At 34.2% G+C, this 17,079-nt stretch overlaps 1 protein-coding gene and 1 long non-coding RNA gene across 5 annotated transcripts in view; both read right to left on the reverse strand.

The window, feature by feature from the left end:
• The window catches only part of LOC121490118, a 28,945-nt gene extending 19,394 nt beyond the window's left edge, over positions 1–9,551 (reverse strand). For 3 of the 4 annotated variants that reach the window (XR_005987504.1, XR_005987505.1, XR_005987506.1), the window contains exons 1-3: positions 9,365–9,551; positions 8,860–9,059; positions 7,349–7,452 (exon numbers count right to left, since the gene is read on the reverse strand). This is a non-coding gene — a long non-coding RNA (uncharacterized LOC121490118). Of the gene's footprint in view, positions 1–2,216; positions 2,319–7,348; positions 7,453–8,859; positions 9,060–9,364 lie in introns of all 4 variants that reach the window. The other variant, XR_005987507.1, reaches the window with a different exon arrangement.
• Positions 9,552–9,648: 97 nt separating this feature from the next.
• The window catches only part of FAM174A (family with sequence similarity 174 member A), a 36,771-nt gene continuing 29,340 nt past the window's right edge, over positions 9,649–17,079 (reverse strand). The window contains exon 3 of the mRNA XM_041753189.1: positions 9,649–10,221. Coding sequence (XP_041609123.1) covers positions 10,218–10,221 — 4 coding nt within the window. The 3' untranslated portion in view covers positions 9,649–10,217. The remainder of the gene's footprint in view (positions 10,222–17,079) is intronic.

Raw genomic sequence — 17,079 nt, forward strand, 5'->3', positions numbered from 1 at the left:
TCAGAGACCACAAAAATGGGATGAGAGAGTAAAAGATTGGCTGGCTTGAGCTTATTCCACCACTAGTTCAGGAAGCCCTTGCTACATCTGATCAACAGGATTTTAGAACTGCTACAACTGTTAATTCTCTGCATTTTCTTAATCCTCTATTAACAAAAAAGAAAAAGCCCACAATTCCTAGTTTCTGTAACTGTTCCTCTACCAAACTAGGAAACAATTCTGGCCAATGAGAAAAGTATGCTAAGGATTTCTGGAAAATTTTATTTTCCTGATGTGGTACACGATTTTCCAAGATGACCACTGTAAGCTCTTTCTGTTGCTTCACATGCATGTTCGCTCACAGATCAAGAGGCAGAGGTTTAGTTCCTCTTTTTGTCAATCTGAGATGGCTGTAGTGACTGACTTGACAGAGAGAATGCAGAAGTGATATTCGGAATTTCAGAAACTAGGTCACAGGAAACCTTTTAGTAACAAAAAGTTTAGTGATAGCATGCTATAGTAATGCAGAAAATACAGATACATCAGGCTAAGGAAATTTCCAGGCAGAATGCTGAATGTGCCAATTGGTTTCTGTTAGATGCAGAGGATAAGATCTAGATAAAGAAAGAATGAGCTAGAAAAAGGCAATATTCAATGTTTTATAGAAGAATTTAGAGGACAAGCAAAAGAGTTAGGACCTATTTGGCTCAAAAATAGAAGTGTTTATCATCTCCAGTCTTTGAAGCCTGCAAAAAGTTTCTCAAAATAAGAAACGGCATCAGAGCAAAACGCGAACTCAGAGTATTTCCGGTAAAACCTAACAGGAGGGTAAAGTTCATTTCACTGGTGCATTTGCAGCTCCCTTTCCTGACACCTCGGAAGCATTTATGACAGGCCTTCAACCAGACAAAAGGCCTTCTTTGAATATAATTGAATGGCTTAAAGATTTTTTTAACCAGAAAATAGAGCTCCTAAGAATCTTAAAGTCATGATCGCACACCACCAAGAGTCAGCCCACCACAGAGAGGAGTCTTTCTGGGAAAAAAAAAAAAAAAAAAAAAAAAAGTGGGATTTTTTTTTTCCCCTACTGGACTGAACCCTAATAAAACTGGACTAAAAGTGATAGAGGTAAATTCAAAACAAAAAAGAGCCCCTGTGGGGGGAGGCTCCAACCTTCTAAAGGCAGAAAGCAGGCTGAGAGCTCCTCGGCAGCAAACACAGGCCAATTCTAAAGGAAAAGAAGGGAAGTTTTAGAGTGCAGCACCAAAAACCTAGAGGGCCGACCAACTGGCACAGAGCCTCACTCCTCAGGGAGCAGGACTTGGCTCCACACAAGGAAGTGTGCTCAGGCTGACTTCAGACTTCCTGTGGGTGAGCAAGTATTATCTGTTTCCTGTGAGACCTCATCTCTTTTTTAAAATACGTTTTTTGTTTTGTTTTGTTTTGTTTGCAAATATCATACATGTGTATCACCAGTGTAATACTGGCTTTATTGAACAGATAACTGAGCTTATTGGGCAGATAAATTGCCTCCTTTAAGGTTCAAAACGTTTCATTATAGAGAAATCATGCTTGAGAAACTGCATCTGAGAAAGTGGGACCCTTATCTCCCATTGAATCTGATTTAAATGATCAATCCTGGACTTCACACCAATACCATAAGGCCATAACTTGGGGGATATTAACCTACTCTGCATATAGAAGGGACATGAATATCGGTAGCCAAAGAGCAGATTAAGCTAAATAGTCTCCCAAACTGGCCACCATCAACTCCCTGTCTTCATACCCATGCTGCTTCTCACATGACAAACTAGGCTCAAATTTCCATTCCTTGTTCTGAGTACACCTTATTTTCTTGACTAATTGTGCCTAGAAGCAATACTCTCAAACATCAAAGACCAGACCGTGAAAAGCCTTACTGCCTTGATTTTTAACACTTACTCTTGAGACACATTCTCAGAACGTAGCTGCCGTGCTATGAAGACAGTCACATCTAGGCATTTCAGCCAGCCTCAACTCAGGCTGAAATTGAGTGTGTCACCTTGGAAATTTAGCTCAGTTAAGTCTAATGTGCCTCCAGACCCAAACACAATTTGACTGCAAACATGAGAGATCCCAAGTAAGAACAGCTAATGGAGCCTAGTCATTACACAGAACCGTGTGTGATGATACTAAATTATTTTAAGCTACTAAGTTTTGAGAAGGTAATGATGTGAATAAAATAAAACAAGAATCACCTATTATCAGGACCAACAATTTTTCTTCTGGTCCTTTCTTCTTTCCTTTTGCAATCAAAGGCATGAATCCTACAGTACAGCTGTAAAAATCATCTTGAAACCCTGAAGGAAATACCAAGACATTTTTAGAGACCTTGACCCTGAATTCCTTGGGCTATAAAAGAAGCACTAGCAACCACAAACTTCCTGACTTCAAGATAATAGAAAAAAAAAAAAAAGAAAGAAAGAAAGAAGAAAAAAAGAATCTCCTACTTGGGTTTTTGGTCACATGTAGCCATGTAAATAAGTTGATACTCCAGGAATGAACAAATACACAAAACAATGTCGTAAGCTGTACTTTGCTAAACAAGGAAGCTGATGGTTCAGCTTCAAGTTTTATTTTTTTTTTTATTTTATTTTTTTAGCTTCAAGTTTTATGGGCAAAGAGTCAGTCATACAATTGCAAAATTGCCAAGAGTACATAAAGCAAATAAATATAAAACTAGCTGCTCAATGAGAACCCAAACATTTCTGATAATGAATTGAAGGAAATATCTCTCATATCCTTGTTAAAAAAAAAAGATATGATGTGATGTCATATATGACTTACTCATTGTTAACAAGTTAAATATAGCCTTATCCTTCCGAGCTAAATATTTTATAACATCTCTCTTCAACAAAGGCATAATGCCAGTTAGTCCAAAGAGATTCTACAAAATGAAGAACAATGAACTGCAGTTTTACAGCTACTGGCAATCTGAATAAATCCAATAATAAAATTCAAAAATTGAGGAATTGGTGGCCAATGATTTCTACTACCAATCTTCATAAAAACTTTTTGCTAGTAAGCTTTTGATCGATCTGATAAAATCTTCCACTGTAATGCTCCAGACTCAAATTAGCATTCTCTTACGGAAACTGAAGAGCCTAATTAGGATATGTGCCTGGGTGGAAAACTATAATTCAGTGTACACACTGGCTGAGATAGTAGCCAGTAACGGAGTAAGGATTTTCTCACAGAATGTTTTGGTTCATTTTACAACAAAAATGGAAAACTGTGATGCTAATAACCTAGCCCATATAGTATATGCCCCATAATTTTTTTTTATACTCTGTAAATTTAACTTGGAAAAAAATTAAATTGTACTGCCAAATGCTCTCTTTGATTGTATGTATATGTGAACATGGTGTTGTTTGAATATGGGAGCTGAGAGAGATGCTAAGGAAGATTCTGTGACTTCTGGCTTGCATACTTGAATGACTTTTGATATCCTTTAGTGAGAAAAGGGAAAGAAGAAAGCCTAGTCTGTGTGAGGACCATCATGAATTTGAGGATCTTATGGGCCATCCACATGGGGGATGGGAAGTATACATAAGAGTTGAGATATATGGGACTTAAATGTCAGAGAAATTTAAGAAAATACACATTTGTGAACAACCTGTTGACTAAAATGGCCTTAACATTTCATCTCCCTTAGCTTGACTAACATGACAGATTTCTTCCCAACTCAGGATTGCTTACTTATCTTTTTGACTATTTATTTTAGAAAACATAATCGTAAATTCTTTCAGCCTCTTTGAGATGCAATTTTTTTTTTTTTTTTTTTTTAAACAACAGCAACAACAAAACCAAAACCATCTGATGGCTTCACAATCCAGAATGTCTTTCTTAGGGACCTGGGAGCCATCTGTTGGAAATGTAAGTAAACATCAGGGGAGATAGTACTCCTATCTCCAAGTTTTTGTGGGAAAGTAGAAGCCTAACTTTGGTGGGGCCAAGTTGTAAAACTCTCATCATAAAAATGTGAGAAGTTTCTTTTCCCTTTGGATAAAGCCAATTAGCGAACATATATAGCCTTTAACTTCTCCAACACCTTCCAGTACTTTAGGGCTTAAGAGCCTGTCTGATCTTCGTTTCAGTGAAATTTAGATTTTATTTTGGCCTCTATTCTGTCCACTATTTTAAGAGCCTTAAATAAAGTTTTCCTGTCCCTGTGTGGTTTTTGATTTGACACTGTACAATAACTGAAGTCATGAGTAGATAGGCCTAAGGACAGATCAAAGTGTGAAGAGGACAGGATCTGGGAGAGACCTAAAGGTAAAGACAAAATGAGAAAGAGAGGAGGAAAAGCAAATGATCAAATAAAGAAAGAAGATAACAGAATAGTGAAGAAGTGATTCCTTTTCATAGATTTTTTTTTAGAATATTTTGGTAAAGGATGGCTTAGATACCATTGAGACTTACCCTTCAGTTAATAAAAATCAGTAGGTGATTGTACACGAACAGGATTATTTGGCTTTCATGTTAAATTAATTTTACTGAATTATATTGGAGTGTGATGCTCATAGTATATATTAAAAGACATTTTAAAAGATGTACATGATATATTTTGTGAGTTTACTGTAAAGATGTTGAGGAAAGAGTTCATCACTGTATCCCAGAGGGCCTTCATTACATTACTACTTGAGAACCCAGGAAAAATTTCCCTCTCATACCTGTACCAGCAATAACTGAATAGCTTTGCTGGTCTCTTCAGTAACATTTAGGGCATGCATATAGCAAATGTAGGGAATTTCATAGCATAAAATAAAATCACATTATGACTTTATTTTCCTACTTGTTCTTTCTTTTCCTGTGCCTCAATTTCCTCACCTCCACAAACTGTTTGTATCTTTTTGCTGTATGTACATTTATAAACAATCTTATCCTTTCTTTGGAAACAAAGTGAGACTTACTTAGTAAAAACAAATTTCCTCAACTCATATTCAACAGGCCATTCTGCTTCTTTCTAGCTATTGGGCCTGAAACAGATTCTCCAATCTTTCTGAGCCTCAGTATCCTTATCTGCAAAGTGAGGATAATAATCTCTCTCTCTCAAAGCGTTAGTGTGAGGATTGAATGAATGAACAAATCCAACGCATTTAACACTCTAGTGTTCAGTTAGTCTGAACTATTCTTTATATGTGGAGAGTAGGAGACTGCGAAAAAAGAAATATTGAAAATACTAAGAGAAAAACTGATGAAACCAGAAATCAGTACAGGTCTGTTAGACTCTGAAGCTCTGCTCTCAATCATAATGCAGTTAATCTTTAGAAAAGGATCTCAATCTGACTTTACAAAATAATTGCTTATGTAGTTTTCTAATTGTACAGATGCTTAAGCCACTACCTATGCCAGTATAACATGAATTTTTGAGTGTGGAATCAGCATATGTGTATTTAAATATGCCCCTCCGACCCACCCTCCAACCATTCCCCCTGCCAAAGGCCAGGAACTATCACACTTCCTGTAGAAAAGAAATCATGCTCTTCAACACTTCTATGAAAAGGCCCATTGGTCCTACTAAAAGTTTTGGCTTTCAGATCCCCAGATATAATTGTTTTTTAAAGCATGTACAATGTAAAGAAGTTAAAAGTAAGAAAAACTGTGAGCAGATACCCCGAGTAGGTGATTTTGATGGGAATAATGTTGAGTACCTTGACAGACAACTAAATCAGAAGCAATAAGCAATGGACCCCTATGGGCATAAGAAATAAGTTTGATTAACGTACTCCTATCTGTCAAAGTCTACTTTATCACAGAAAATCAAAGAGAAGAAAAAAAGACCCCAAACAATGGAATATTGTGAAATAAAATTCATTTATCTATATCCTGAAAACAACATACTGAAATTCATTAAAAGGATAAGCCAAAGAATTGAGATGATTACTTTTGGAGCCTACCTTGCCATATTTCAAGAAAGAAATAATCATCAGCAGAAATGATATAGAATTTGTCTTTTCTGAAAGACCATAACCATTGATTTTGCCTAATATTTTAGGATTTGTTAAACCCATAGCTTTGGGTATGGTGTATTGCATATTGGACAAATCAACAGCAACTACTCAAAGGTCACATACCTTTTGATTGGAAGCAAGTTAATGTGCAGGCTTTCTGACTGCCTCACTTCCCTGGTACTAGTACCTAAAATTTAGATGATTTACTCAGAAGAAGCTAATAGCGCATGCAAAACTTCCCGAGTAAAATAAGAATTTTAGAAAGGGAGATTAGACAATGAATAGATGATGAGTAACAACAGATTCAGTGGAAAAAAATACATAAAATAAGGGGAGAAAAGTTAAAGTCTGAAGTTTACTACTCTTCTAGTTTTGGAGATAAAAACAAACAAACAAACAAACATAGCCCAAGCTGCACTCTATTTCAAGAACTTTCTTCAGGCAAGGGGATGAGTAGAGTCAAAGGATGAAATGAATTCCTAATCCGTCTTAAGTAATGACAATAGGTGGGGACCCAAGTTGTTCCAAAAAGGACCAAGGCAGGTTAACAGAAATAACTATCAGAGACATTCGCCTCACTTTGGTTCAAAAGCCTATTTGACAAAAATGGACTGAGTAATTTTGCCTTATCCCTGGATGATATGGCATGAATACTAAAGGAACCTGTATAATAAGAATAAAGAGAATTCCAAATAAAAACACACAAACTTAGAAACATACGCAAAAACAAAGTCAGACACCTGCCCATACATCCTACACTGTGGCTCTATTTTAGAATCTTATGATAGAATGAACACATAGCATTCAGGGTTTCTCAAGCAGCTAGTCATGAACGTTATGAGGAAGACCCACTCCTCGACCTCTAATTTCTTCCCTTCTATCTTTATTTCTTGCTTTGTAACATACTATTGCCAGGGGGCAGAGGGGGCAGATAAAATATATTGGAGTCTGTAGATTTAAAATGCTCAACTTCTGATATAGGGACTAATAGTGCAAATAAGAGAAAATATCAATAATTTTGATATTGAGTAATTTTTGCTTGATTCTAACAGGTCGCTGAAGCTGTTTATGGAAGTCATTTTTGACTTGGGTAGCCTTGGTGGGGTAGCCAGGGGAATATTCAGGGAAGTATTCTAAATGTTTATGGAACAGATCATTTGATTATTTGGCTAGAGTCATCCCTTCAATCTTTTTTTAAGTTCTTTTTACCTCCCAACATGAGAAAAACTATCTTTCCTTTATTGTTTCACTTATAGATGTAAATGAGTTAAAACTATATTATATAAGAAAAAAAATGAATAAAATTAAAACTAAAGTAGTTAAAAAAAAAAAAAGAAAAGAGAAAAGCATAAGTGATACAAGGTAATAGGTTATACCTTCAGTAAGGCAACTAAAGTCAGTAATCGCCTAGAAGCTGACTGGGTGCAGTTTGAGTCCAAGACCAGGGGCTTCTTTTCACCGGACTGAAGTGGTTATCTACCTAATAATTACAAGAAATTAGGCAGAAAGAAGCTACTTAATTTTCTAGCCTCATGTAGTAGTTGGTCAGTTCAAGTGTACAACATCTATAAATTACTCCAAACTTATCCTTTCTCTAATTTACTCTAATTCTAAGCTACGAACACAATTATATTACACTCTATTGATCTCTAATTCCTAGGTTAGGTTCTTATCAACAAAATAGCCACAAAGTATAAAATGGGAAAGAATAGTAACAGGTTTTCACAACATCTAAGTTTCCCCAGCTATTTTATAATGTACAGCTTTGAGATGAAAATACTAACAATTTTATCAGCATGCTTGTTACATATCTAATGAAGCTAAACTTTGGCATACTATCTGGCATTTTAATCAGAGTGATGATTATGATGATTATTTATCAGTAGATGTGCAGTTCAGGAATGACTATATAATGTAATGAGGGGATCCCTGGGTGGCTCAGCAGTTTAGTGCCTGCCTTCAGCCCAGGGTGTGATCCTGGAGTCCTGGGATCGAGTCCCACATCAGGCTCCCTGATGGAGCCTGCTTCTCCCTCTGCCTGTGACTCTGCCTCTGCCTCTCTCTCTCTCTCTCTCTCTCTCTGTGTGTCTCTCATGAATAAGTAAATAAAATCTTAAAAAAAATAAAAATAAAAAATAAATGTAATGAAATAAGAGCATTTTTAACAAACATGCCAGAATTTCCATATTCAGTTAAGGATATCTCTTTAAAATAGTCACCTAGAGAAATTGTGTATTTCTAATAAAGTTATTGCTGCTACTTAAGGCATTTTGGTAACATCTTTAAACCTAACTTGGAAAAAAAAAACTAACTTGGAGATAATTTATTAAAATTATCATTACTTTATCTTAAACAGAATTCTTATTCTAGGGTGGATTTGATTCTTACCTCCATTTAGTTTCAGTGTAAAAGTTGGTTTATAAATAACAGCAGTCAGTAAATTAATTACCATTATTTCTAAGATACTACTGTATATGATTTTCAAATATCACAAAATGGTAGGTATGGGGCTAAACTTAAATCCAAAAAAGTGTTCTAATAATATTTCAAAATGAGAAAACTTTATACAAGAAATCTGGAGTCTTAGTTTTCCTTGGAAAATAATATCACGACTTAGTAGCACTGGGCAAGTGTTCCTCAGAGTAACTATTTGTGGGAGCAAAACAGAAGTTGACCCTTTTAGAAGAGGTATTTATTTATTTATTTATTTATTCATTCATTCATTCATTCATTCATTTATTTATTTATTGTAGGAAATGTACTTTAACTTTAAGTCCCTGCTTACACAACAGTGACATCAGGGGAACCTGACTCATTGTGGTTAAGACAGTTAGCATACTTGGTAAAACTAAGTTGGCATTTTGGGTGGCCAAATACTTCAACTTACCTCATTGCTAGCAGATTACCTATCCTTGCCTTGTTAGACTCTGGAGTAGCCTTAGAGTTTGTTTTGGCCAATAAAATGTAGATGGAAATAAAATGTATCACTTTAGGGCAGAAGCTTATGAACTAGCATGCAGTTCACACGTCTGGACATCTAGCTATGAGGCAATATCCCAAGCAGAAGTTTTTCCATCAGCCTTGACCCTGAAGAAAAGACAACGAAGAGCAGAATCACAGTCCATAACAAATGGGTAGCATGAGTGAGAAATAAATCTTTGTTATAACCCACTGTGATTTGGGGACCATCTGTTACTACTATCTGACTTAGACTATCCTGACAGACACCACATATTTACATTTCCTCCCTGGTCCCTATGAGCAACGAAACTTGTGACCCATGCTTTTCCCGTAAATTCCCTCCTAATTTTAGAATGCGAAAAATTGAAGCTCAACAGAGTTACATAATTTGTTCAGAGCTATTAAGTCTCTGCCAAAGTCTACACACTTACTTTCTTACTCTCCTGCATCTTAATATATGACTGGAATGTTTTGCCATTACTTCTCTCACGATGCTGTAAATAAATAAGATGCCTTTGAAATGTATTGTTTTCTAAATTATCTAATCAAAGTAGCTATCTTAATTTAAAAAATTGCTAAATATGAATGGTTACATTTTTTTGAAAGATTTTTCTAGAAATCATATAAAATACTTATGTTATATAATTCTATATTTGGGTTTATTTTGTAAATATTCTTTCTGTACCACTTTAAAATAATTTTTAAATCATATTTATTTTTTTGCATACAACTCATTTATTAATATTTAAAAAAATCAAATGCAAAGTAAACTCGGCTTCTTTTTCCCACAAAAATGGGGAATACATCTCTGTAAAGAAATCTTAAATTATTTTTACACACCAGTTTGTTGCTGGGATTTATAGTTTTAGCAAAAAACAATTAATGGGGGGGAAAAAGCAACTAATGGGCAATCACCAAAAAAAAAAATAAAAAAATAAAACCCCCAAACAAAATAACATTAACTGATTAATATATAAAACCTTTTACAATATGGTAAGCAATAGTAACTGATCAGAAAACACCTTGCTTAAAGTAATTTTCATACAGATTTCTATTATAGTGCAGTTCCCTCCCAACAACTCTGAGCCCATTAAGAGCACTTCTATACATACAAAGACATAACAAAACGATACAGTATTTATTGCAACAAATTAAAGTTTGTCATAATATATGTAACTTAAATACCCCCCTCCCCCAGTGATAAAGTGGCTTCTTATTCCTTAAACATAAAAATTCTGCTCTTCACTGTAGAAAGACGAAGTCCTCTCATTAAAAGGCACATTCTTATCTGCAAGAAAAAAACAAAAAACAAAAAACAAAACTTTAAGTGCTCATCCTGGAACAATTCAAAAACATTTCAAAATATTCCCAAAGTTATTTGTTTCTATACTTTCTATAAACACAATTCTTTACTTCTAAACCCTCAGAAATGAGGATATAACTGAAGCTACAGGCCTAAGTATACTCTGAAACAAAAAAATGTGTTTGTTTTATTTACTTGAAAAAGAGAGTGTGTGTATGGAAGCACCAGTAGGAGGGGCAGGGGGAGAGGGAGAAAGAATCCCAAGCAGACTCTGCATGAAGTCTCAACCCAGGGCTTGATCTCATGACCCCAGAGATTATGATCTGAGCTGAAATCAAGAGTCAGATGCCAAACCTACTGAGCCACCCAGATGCCACTCAAAAAATGTTTTTAATATTTATAATTCAGTTACAAAGTGTATCCATACAGAACTTTTCCATAAGGTTGCCTATTTTCTTATTTTACTGACTAGTTTTGGTAGTATGAGTTTACATTTTTATCACATACATCTTTTTTAGGCCTTAACTCTAATTCTACACCAGGATGTACTATTAACCTAAATCCATTGCTTTCAAGAAATTTCTGCAGGTAAGACCATTACAACCAAAAAGTATTTGGAGTAAAAGAACAGCCAAGGGTGTGCAGATCTTACTAACTTAATAAGTCTTTCTTTACAATCACCATCAACATTTAAAAATTCATTGGAAATATGAATGACTAATACTCTCTTCCAATTTATTATTTTATCTGAATCTTCAGTAAACAATCTAAAGTTAATGAACTTTTAATATATTTTAAACTGAGGATAAATTTAAGCTTTTTAACAAAGATACTGAAGGCTATTAAAAAACAATGTAACCTAGTCCTCATTTTTACACAACTCTTATCCTTTGCATGCCTGAAACTCTTGATCGTTTTGATAATGAATTTGTGGACTATGAAAAAAATCAGATGAATAAATTTTGCAGTTCCATTTAGCAGAGTAAAAACATAAGATGACAAGTACCTAATTCCCAACTGTAGCATTAAATAGCTTTTTGAACTCAGGCTACTTATCAGAATCTAAGCAACATTTAATGATGACACTGTAAGATGTTTTGGGATCAAGAAGTACCTAGTACACGAAGAATCTCTTATTGTACAGTTTCAGAAATGCATTTTAAGATTCATAATCAATCCCAAAACATAGGTGAACATGCATACCTATTATTTTGCATATTATCTAAATCTTATTGAACCTCTCTTTATTTTCCAGACTGTACAGCCTGTTTTCTCATTGCATTCCTTGAATTGGGATTGCCTCAGAATTCCATTCCAGATGTTTCATCCTGTCTAGCACTTACAATGTGCTATGTAGAACCACTATTCTCTAGTTTCTCTGGCACGACTACACTAAAGACCAAATAATAATGAAGATGTTTTTTTCTACATGCCCCATAGGAAATATTTTTAACCTATTAAGAATCAAACCCGTCATCTTCTAGCCTTAAACCTGGCCTTCCTCTCACCCTCTTAACACATACAATGGTAACACAACCTATCTAGTCACCATTCCACCAGTGGGGGCACCAAGGTCCTCTGACTACTCATGCCCTACATCCTATTGAGTATTACTGCCTTATCAAATGTTTTCATTTCCTTCATCTCCTAAACTAGCTTTTGCTTCTGTTTTTTATACTTCTCAACTGAATAACTGAAATAGCTTCAAAAAATTAGACCTTAGTTTCTTTCCAACTCGTTTTTTTTAAAAAGGTCACCAAGATCCTTTTCCTAGAACATGTATCTTATAGTATCACTCCACACCAAAGCAGTTAATGATTTATGACCACTTTCACAAATAGTAAAATCAAAATCCTTAATATATATTTAGTTATAAATATTTAACATGGCCTTCTTGATTAGGCCCCAAATCTGACTGATTTTCCATGATCCTAGGATATATCCTATGTTAAAGGGGCTCACAACATGCCAAATGCACACACTGTCATACACGGCATCCCTTTACACATGCTTTCAGTTGAAAAGCAACTTTCTTTTTTCATAAGGCTCTTATTAGAATAACTTACTAGTTTCGAAAATAGCTGCAACTTAAATTTATCACCTCCTCAGTGAACTCTCCTATTTTCCACCCCAAACGCAGTTTCTCAGAGTTCTCACAGCAATTTAAAAATGTGAAGCCTTAGTATGTATGGCATCAGGAAAATAACCAAGAGTTTCCAGTATCTGGTGAGGCAAAGTTGTACAAGGCAGACTGAAGATTCAAGCTTAGACACAGAATGAGGAATACATAATATAATCTGTGTGGACTTGTTAACAACAGGTTCTTTTGGCAGAAAGTGGCAGGACTAGAGGCTCAAGCCCCAAAACCAAGCAGAACAGTAAGCCTACCTTCTCGCAGGGATGACTAGATTTCAGTTTCTAAAACACATTTTTCATATTTTAACATCTCTGACCCTGAGATGCATCTTCCAGCTGATGGAAGGCATCTTAGAAATGTGATCAGACAGGTGGTGGTTACTACGTAGTTGCCACTGCCTATATGTGCACAAAGCTGATCAGGCTCTTTGTTCTTTGTCACTTCAATAGAATTACATGCATTGTTGGTATTATAGAGAATGAGCTTAATGTCTAGAATGCCTTTAAAAAGATAATATCATGAATTATTACTGAAGCAAAAGTTACTGTATGTGTATAACAAATGAAAGTAGTAAACTATAGTTTATTACTGGGGAAGCAAATGTTTACTACCGAAATAATGGTGAGAATTCCGTATTTTTGCCAAGAAACAACCGTGACTTTAAAAATGGGAAGATGTCCCAATATCCCAAGTAGACGAACCTTTGCTAATTTCTGTTCTGAAAAACTATTACAAACCAAGAAATACACCCGAAGGCAAGGGCAATTGCCGAATTCTTTAGAAGGGAGGAAGAATGCAAAAGTATTAAGAAGCTGGTGTGCACAATTCCACTATTACACAAAAATATCATATTATTTCATAATTAAATTGACTTCTTTCTTAGTGTTACAGCTTAATATTAATAGTGTCTAGATTAAATGAATAATGGTAAAAATCTCCATAAAACTTATGTCACCTTAGCATGAAGGGAGGTATAGAGAATCTTCAATTAATATCGTTTAAATTTTGAATGGACAATTTTTAAGCTGTAAATAACTACTGAAATTAACAAATTTAAGTTAGAATTTAAGATCTAAAAAACCCTAAGAACATTATATCCTTGCTAAACCACATTCTATGGCAGTGACATGTAGAACAAGTACAGACAAATTTATTTCAAATATAGTCTCATGTGAAGACAGGTATCAGTAACCACAATACCTACCTAATGCCTTGATTTATTTAAAATAGAGTATGCAACCTATTGGTTTGTGTGTGCTACTAAATTTAATACATACATTTTTTTTTTTTTTTCTAAAATGGCATTCATTTAATCACCAAACATACACTGAACTATCATCTGCCAGGAAAATTGCTTGATACTGGGAAGATGGTGATGGCAAAAAAAGAAAAAAAAAAAAAAAAGAAGAATTAACATATTTCTCTTATTACAGACCCACAAATACAGCATGGAAATTACTTAGAGGACAAAAAACAACCTTGGCCTAGAAAGTAAGCCTGAATTCTATTGCCATCTTGGTCCATTATTTACTGGATAAGTTATTCTTTGTAAGAATGGGATAAAACAGTTTCCAAGTGATTAAGGATGTCTTTTTATGGAACTCTTCTGGATGAAAACAGAAACCATTACAAAGCCCAAGAGCTGGAATAACATTTAGAGATGCAGTCCAGTCACACTACTTGTCAGGTGACTTGGTAAGGAAATAGAAACAAGATTCAGGAGACTGAAGTAAGGATATTCAGTTATCAATGACATAAGCTCAAGAAGCACTTGAGTCTACATAATCACCTCCTGGTGCTCCTAATTTTACCACAGCACTTCTCAGTCATGAGGATTTAGTCACTGAAGTCTAAAGATTAGATGCAATGTCAAATGCTCTATTGTTCTACCATTTACAGCTGTATTAAAAAAAAAAAAAGCTAATCTGTTTATGATGTTAAATTCCTATTACTGCTCTGCAAAACTGCTACTCATGAACAATAATTCTCTAGAACTCATACCTTTATTCAGTGACCGCCAAAGGCAAATATTTCTCTTACCAGTTGCCAAATTTAACCTTTAGAAAACATTCTGAATAGTCAGGGTGACATATTATAAGTGATCTATTCAACACTTACTATCTCTTTTGGTTTGCTAATAAAAATATTGACTTTCTGTATGTTTTTGTTTTTGTTAGCGAAGAGGGGTAGAAGACTGTTAGAAAGAAGAGGATAGTTCTGAGAAATTTTGATTTCCTGATAAAGAGACTGATTTGAGGTGGGTTCTTGCTTCTTACCCTTTTGTTGCCTGAAACAGACGCGATGGCTAAAATAATAGCAGCCATAGAAGCTGGATAAGATAAGCATGAGGAAAGGATGGAGAAAACTGAATAAATGTAAACATTATGATCAAACAGCTACTGAATTGATACCAGGAGTCAACTACTACAGACTTCTTATGACATGAGAAAAACTCCTGAATTCAGAAAAAAACTTCTGTAATTCTATGTTCTTTATTAAAATAGACAAAAGTAAAAATGGAAATAAAGCAGCCAATCTTAGAGAAATAGAGAGTACAAAAGTGGTTTCTGGGGATTGAGAGGAGAGTGAAATGGGAGTTGCTACTCAATGGTTATAAAGTTTGAGTTATGCAAGATGAGTAAGTTCTAGAAATTTGTTCTACAGCATTGTTAAGTATTCTTAACCCAATAAAGAAAAATCATCATGCTTTTCTATGAGATAAAGAGAATGTTAATAAATTTTATGGAAACCTCACTTTGAGTACTTTTCAAACTTTAAGAATGTCCTGTCTTTTCATATTATATAATGAAACAATGATTAAAAGAAAAGACACTATTTTCAAGGACAAACTAAAAGTTAACTGAAAATCTTAAACTATCTCAACAGTTACAAATCTACATCAGGTTCAGAAACAAAACAAAATAAAACTGTCCTAATGGAGTCCAGAGTATTGTTACTCTTTATTCACTTAAATATATTTGCAAATATTAGATTCCTGGAGTTTTGGTTTTTTTTTTTTCTCTCTCTCTCTCTCTCTCTCTCTCTATCAAGTTCTTTTAAAGATACAGTATCTGTGGCTTCTGAAGAATGACTACTAACTGAGAACACTGGGAAAGGTTAATAGCTTGTGTTTTAATTTTTCATAAACTTGAGATCTTTCTCCCTTGTATTGCCTTTAACACCATTCATGCATATCAGCTTCATGGTAGTTATGCATATTCATCTATCTCACCTTAGAGAGACTGCAATTCAAATAATCAGAGGAGAATTTAAATCCTGAACAAAAGCTGTAAACATTTCATTAAATGGATCACCTGCTATATAAATAGAAATGTGTCATTTAACTGTTGTATAAGTTTTCATTTAATAGTATTAATTTAAACCAAATCAGTCAAATACTTTTGCTCTAGGTCTGCTCTAACACAAGAGCTACTAGCCACATCTGGCAATTTATAGTAAATTTTAATAAAATTAAAATTTCAGTTCCTCAATCACACTAGTCACATTTCATATCCTCAAGAGCCACATGTGGCTAATGGCTATCAAATTATACAGGACAATTCTAGACCATGAAATGATATGAGAAAATAGCATTACCAAATAAAATCTGATGTAACATAACATTTGTTAAAATACTATACAAATGATTCATGTTTTAACCAATAAGCACACTGTGATGTCTAATTATTAATGGGATAAGCCAAATTTTCTTCTAAGGCTCAGTGTCCACAGGAAAGTAAAACATACCGAAAGAAGAACATGAGGGTTCTCTTATTACCTTTTATTACTTATTAATCTTATTTAAGTAATGGCAAAGACAGCATAGAACCCATTAAGTGCAGAAAGTACAGATGATCCTACTAGTCATACCACTAAAGATCCTAAAATACCAATTTTTATCTAACATAAATATTAGTAATTGACACATCCCTCTATTCTATTTACTTTGAATTATCTTAGTGTTTATTCTGATAATATGTTTTCCATTGAAAGTAGTGTTTTAGAAATCAGAACCACTTTCAAAGTGGTAACTGAATAAGATCTTCTTAATGAGTGTTTCTGGTTAAATACTTATATCAAATCTGCTTTCTAATTCTGATATGCTAATGTTAATAACCAGAAAATATTTTGTGGTCAATAACACTGAGCGCAAATGTACTGAAGCCATACAATATTAAATTTATTGAAGCAGAACAGAAGTAGCTAAAAACAAATTTAGGGTTTTAAAAATTACATACTTGACAAAAACTACTGAAATAGCCTTGAAGTGATGTAAGTGCCAGCTTTTAGAAGCTGCTACCAAGAATAGTAAAAAGGTCTTGTAGTGTATGTATGTCATCATAAAATACTAATAATTTTAATGTTCAGTAGAAATCAAACACAAGGTAAGAAAGTACTGTTTTCATTCGTTGTTTGTGTAGTAAAGCAGTGTTTTAAACTTTTTGGGGGGACTGTTTATGAATATTTGTTTCCAATATTTTTCTTTGAGAAAAATGAAGGTAATTTTTAGTCAGTATAAGCTACCTAATTCCTCAACAGTTTTTCTATCCAAGTGGGCTGACACATCTTACAATTATAGAATTGACATTTGCGTTTTAGTTTTCTAATATCTTTGTGTAAAATGTTTCAAGTAACTAAACATAAAAATATTACTTCTAATAAACCAAATTAGAGTATCAATAGTAAATTCAAAAGAAATTAGATTA

The sequence above is a fragment of the Vulpes lagopus genome, chromosome 4 (genome assembly GCF_018345385.1).
Source record: "Vulpes lagopus strain Blue_001 chromosome 4, ASM1834538v1, whole genome shotgun sequence".
NCBI classification, from domain to species: Eukaryota; Metazoa; Chordata; class Mammalia; order Carnivora; family Canidae; genus Vulpes; species Vulpes lagopus.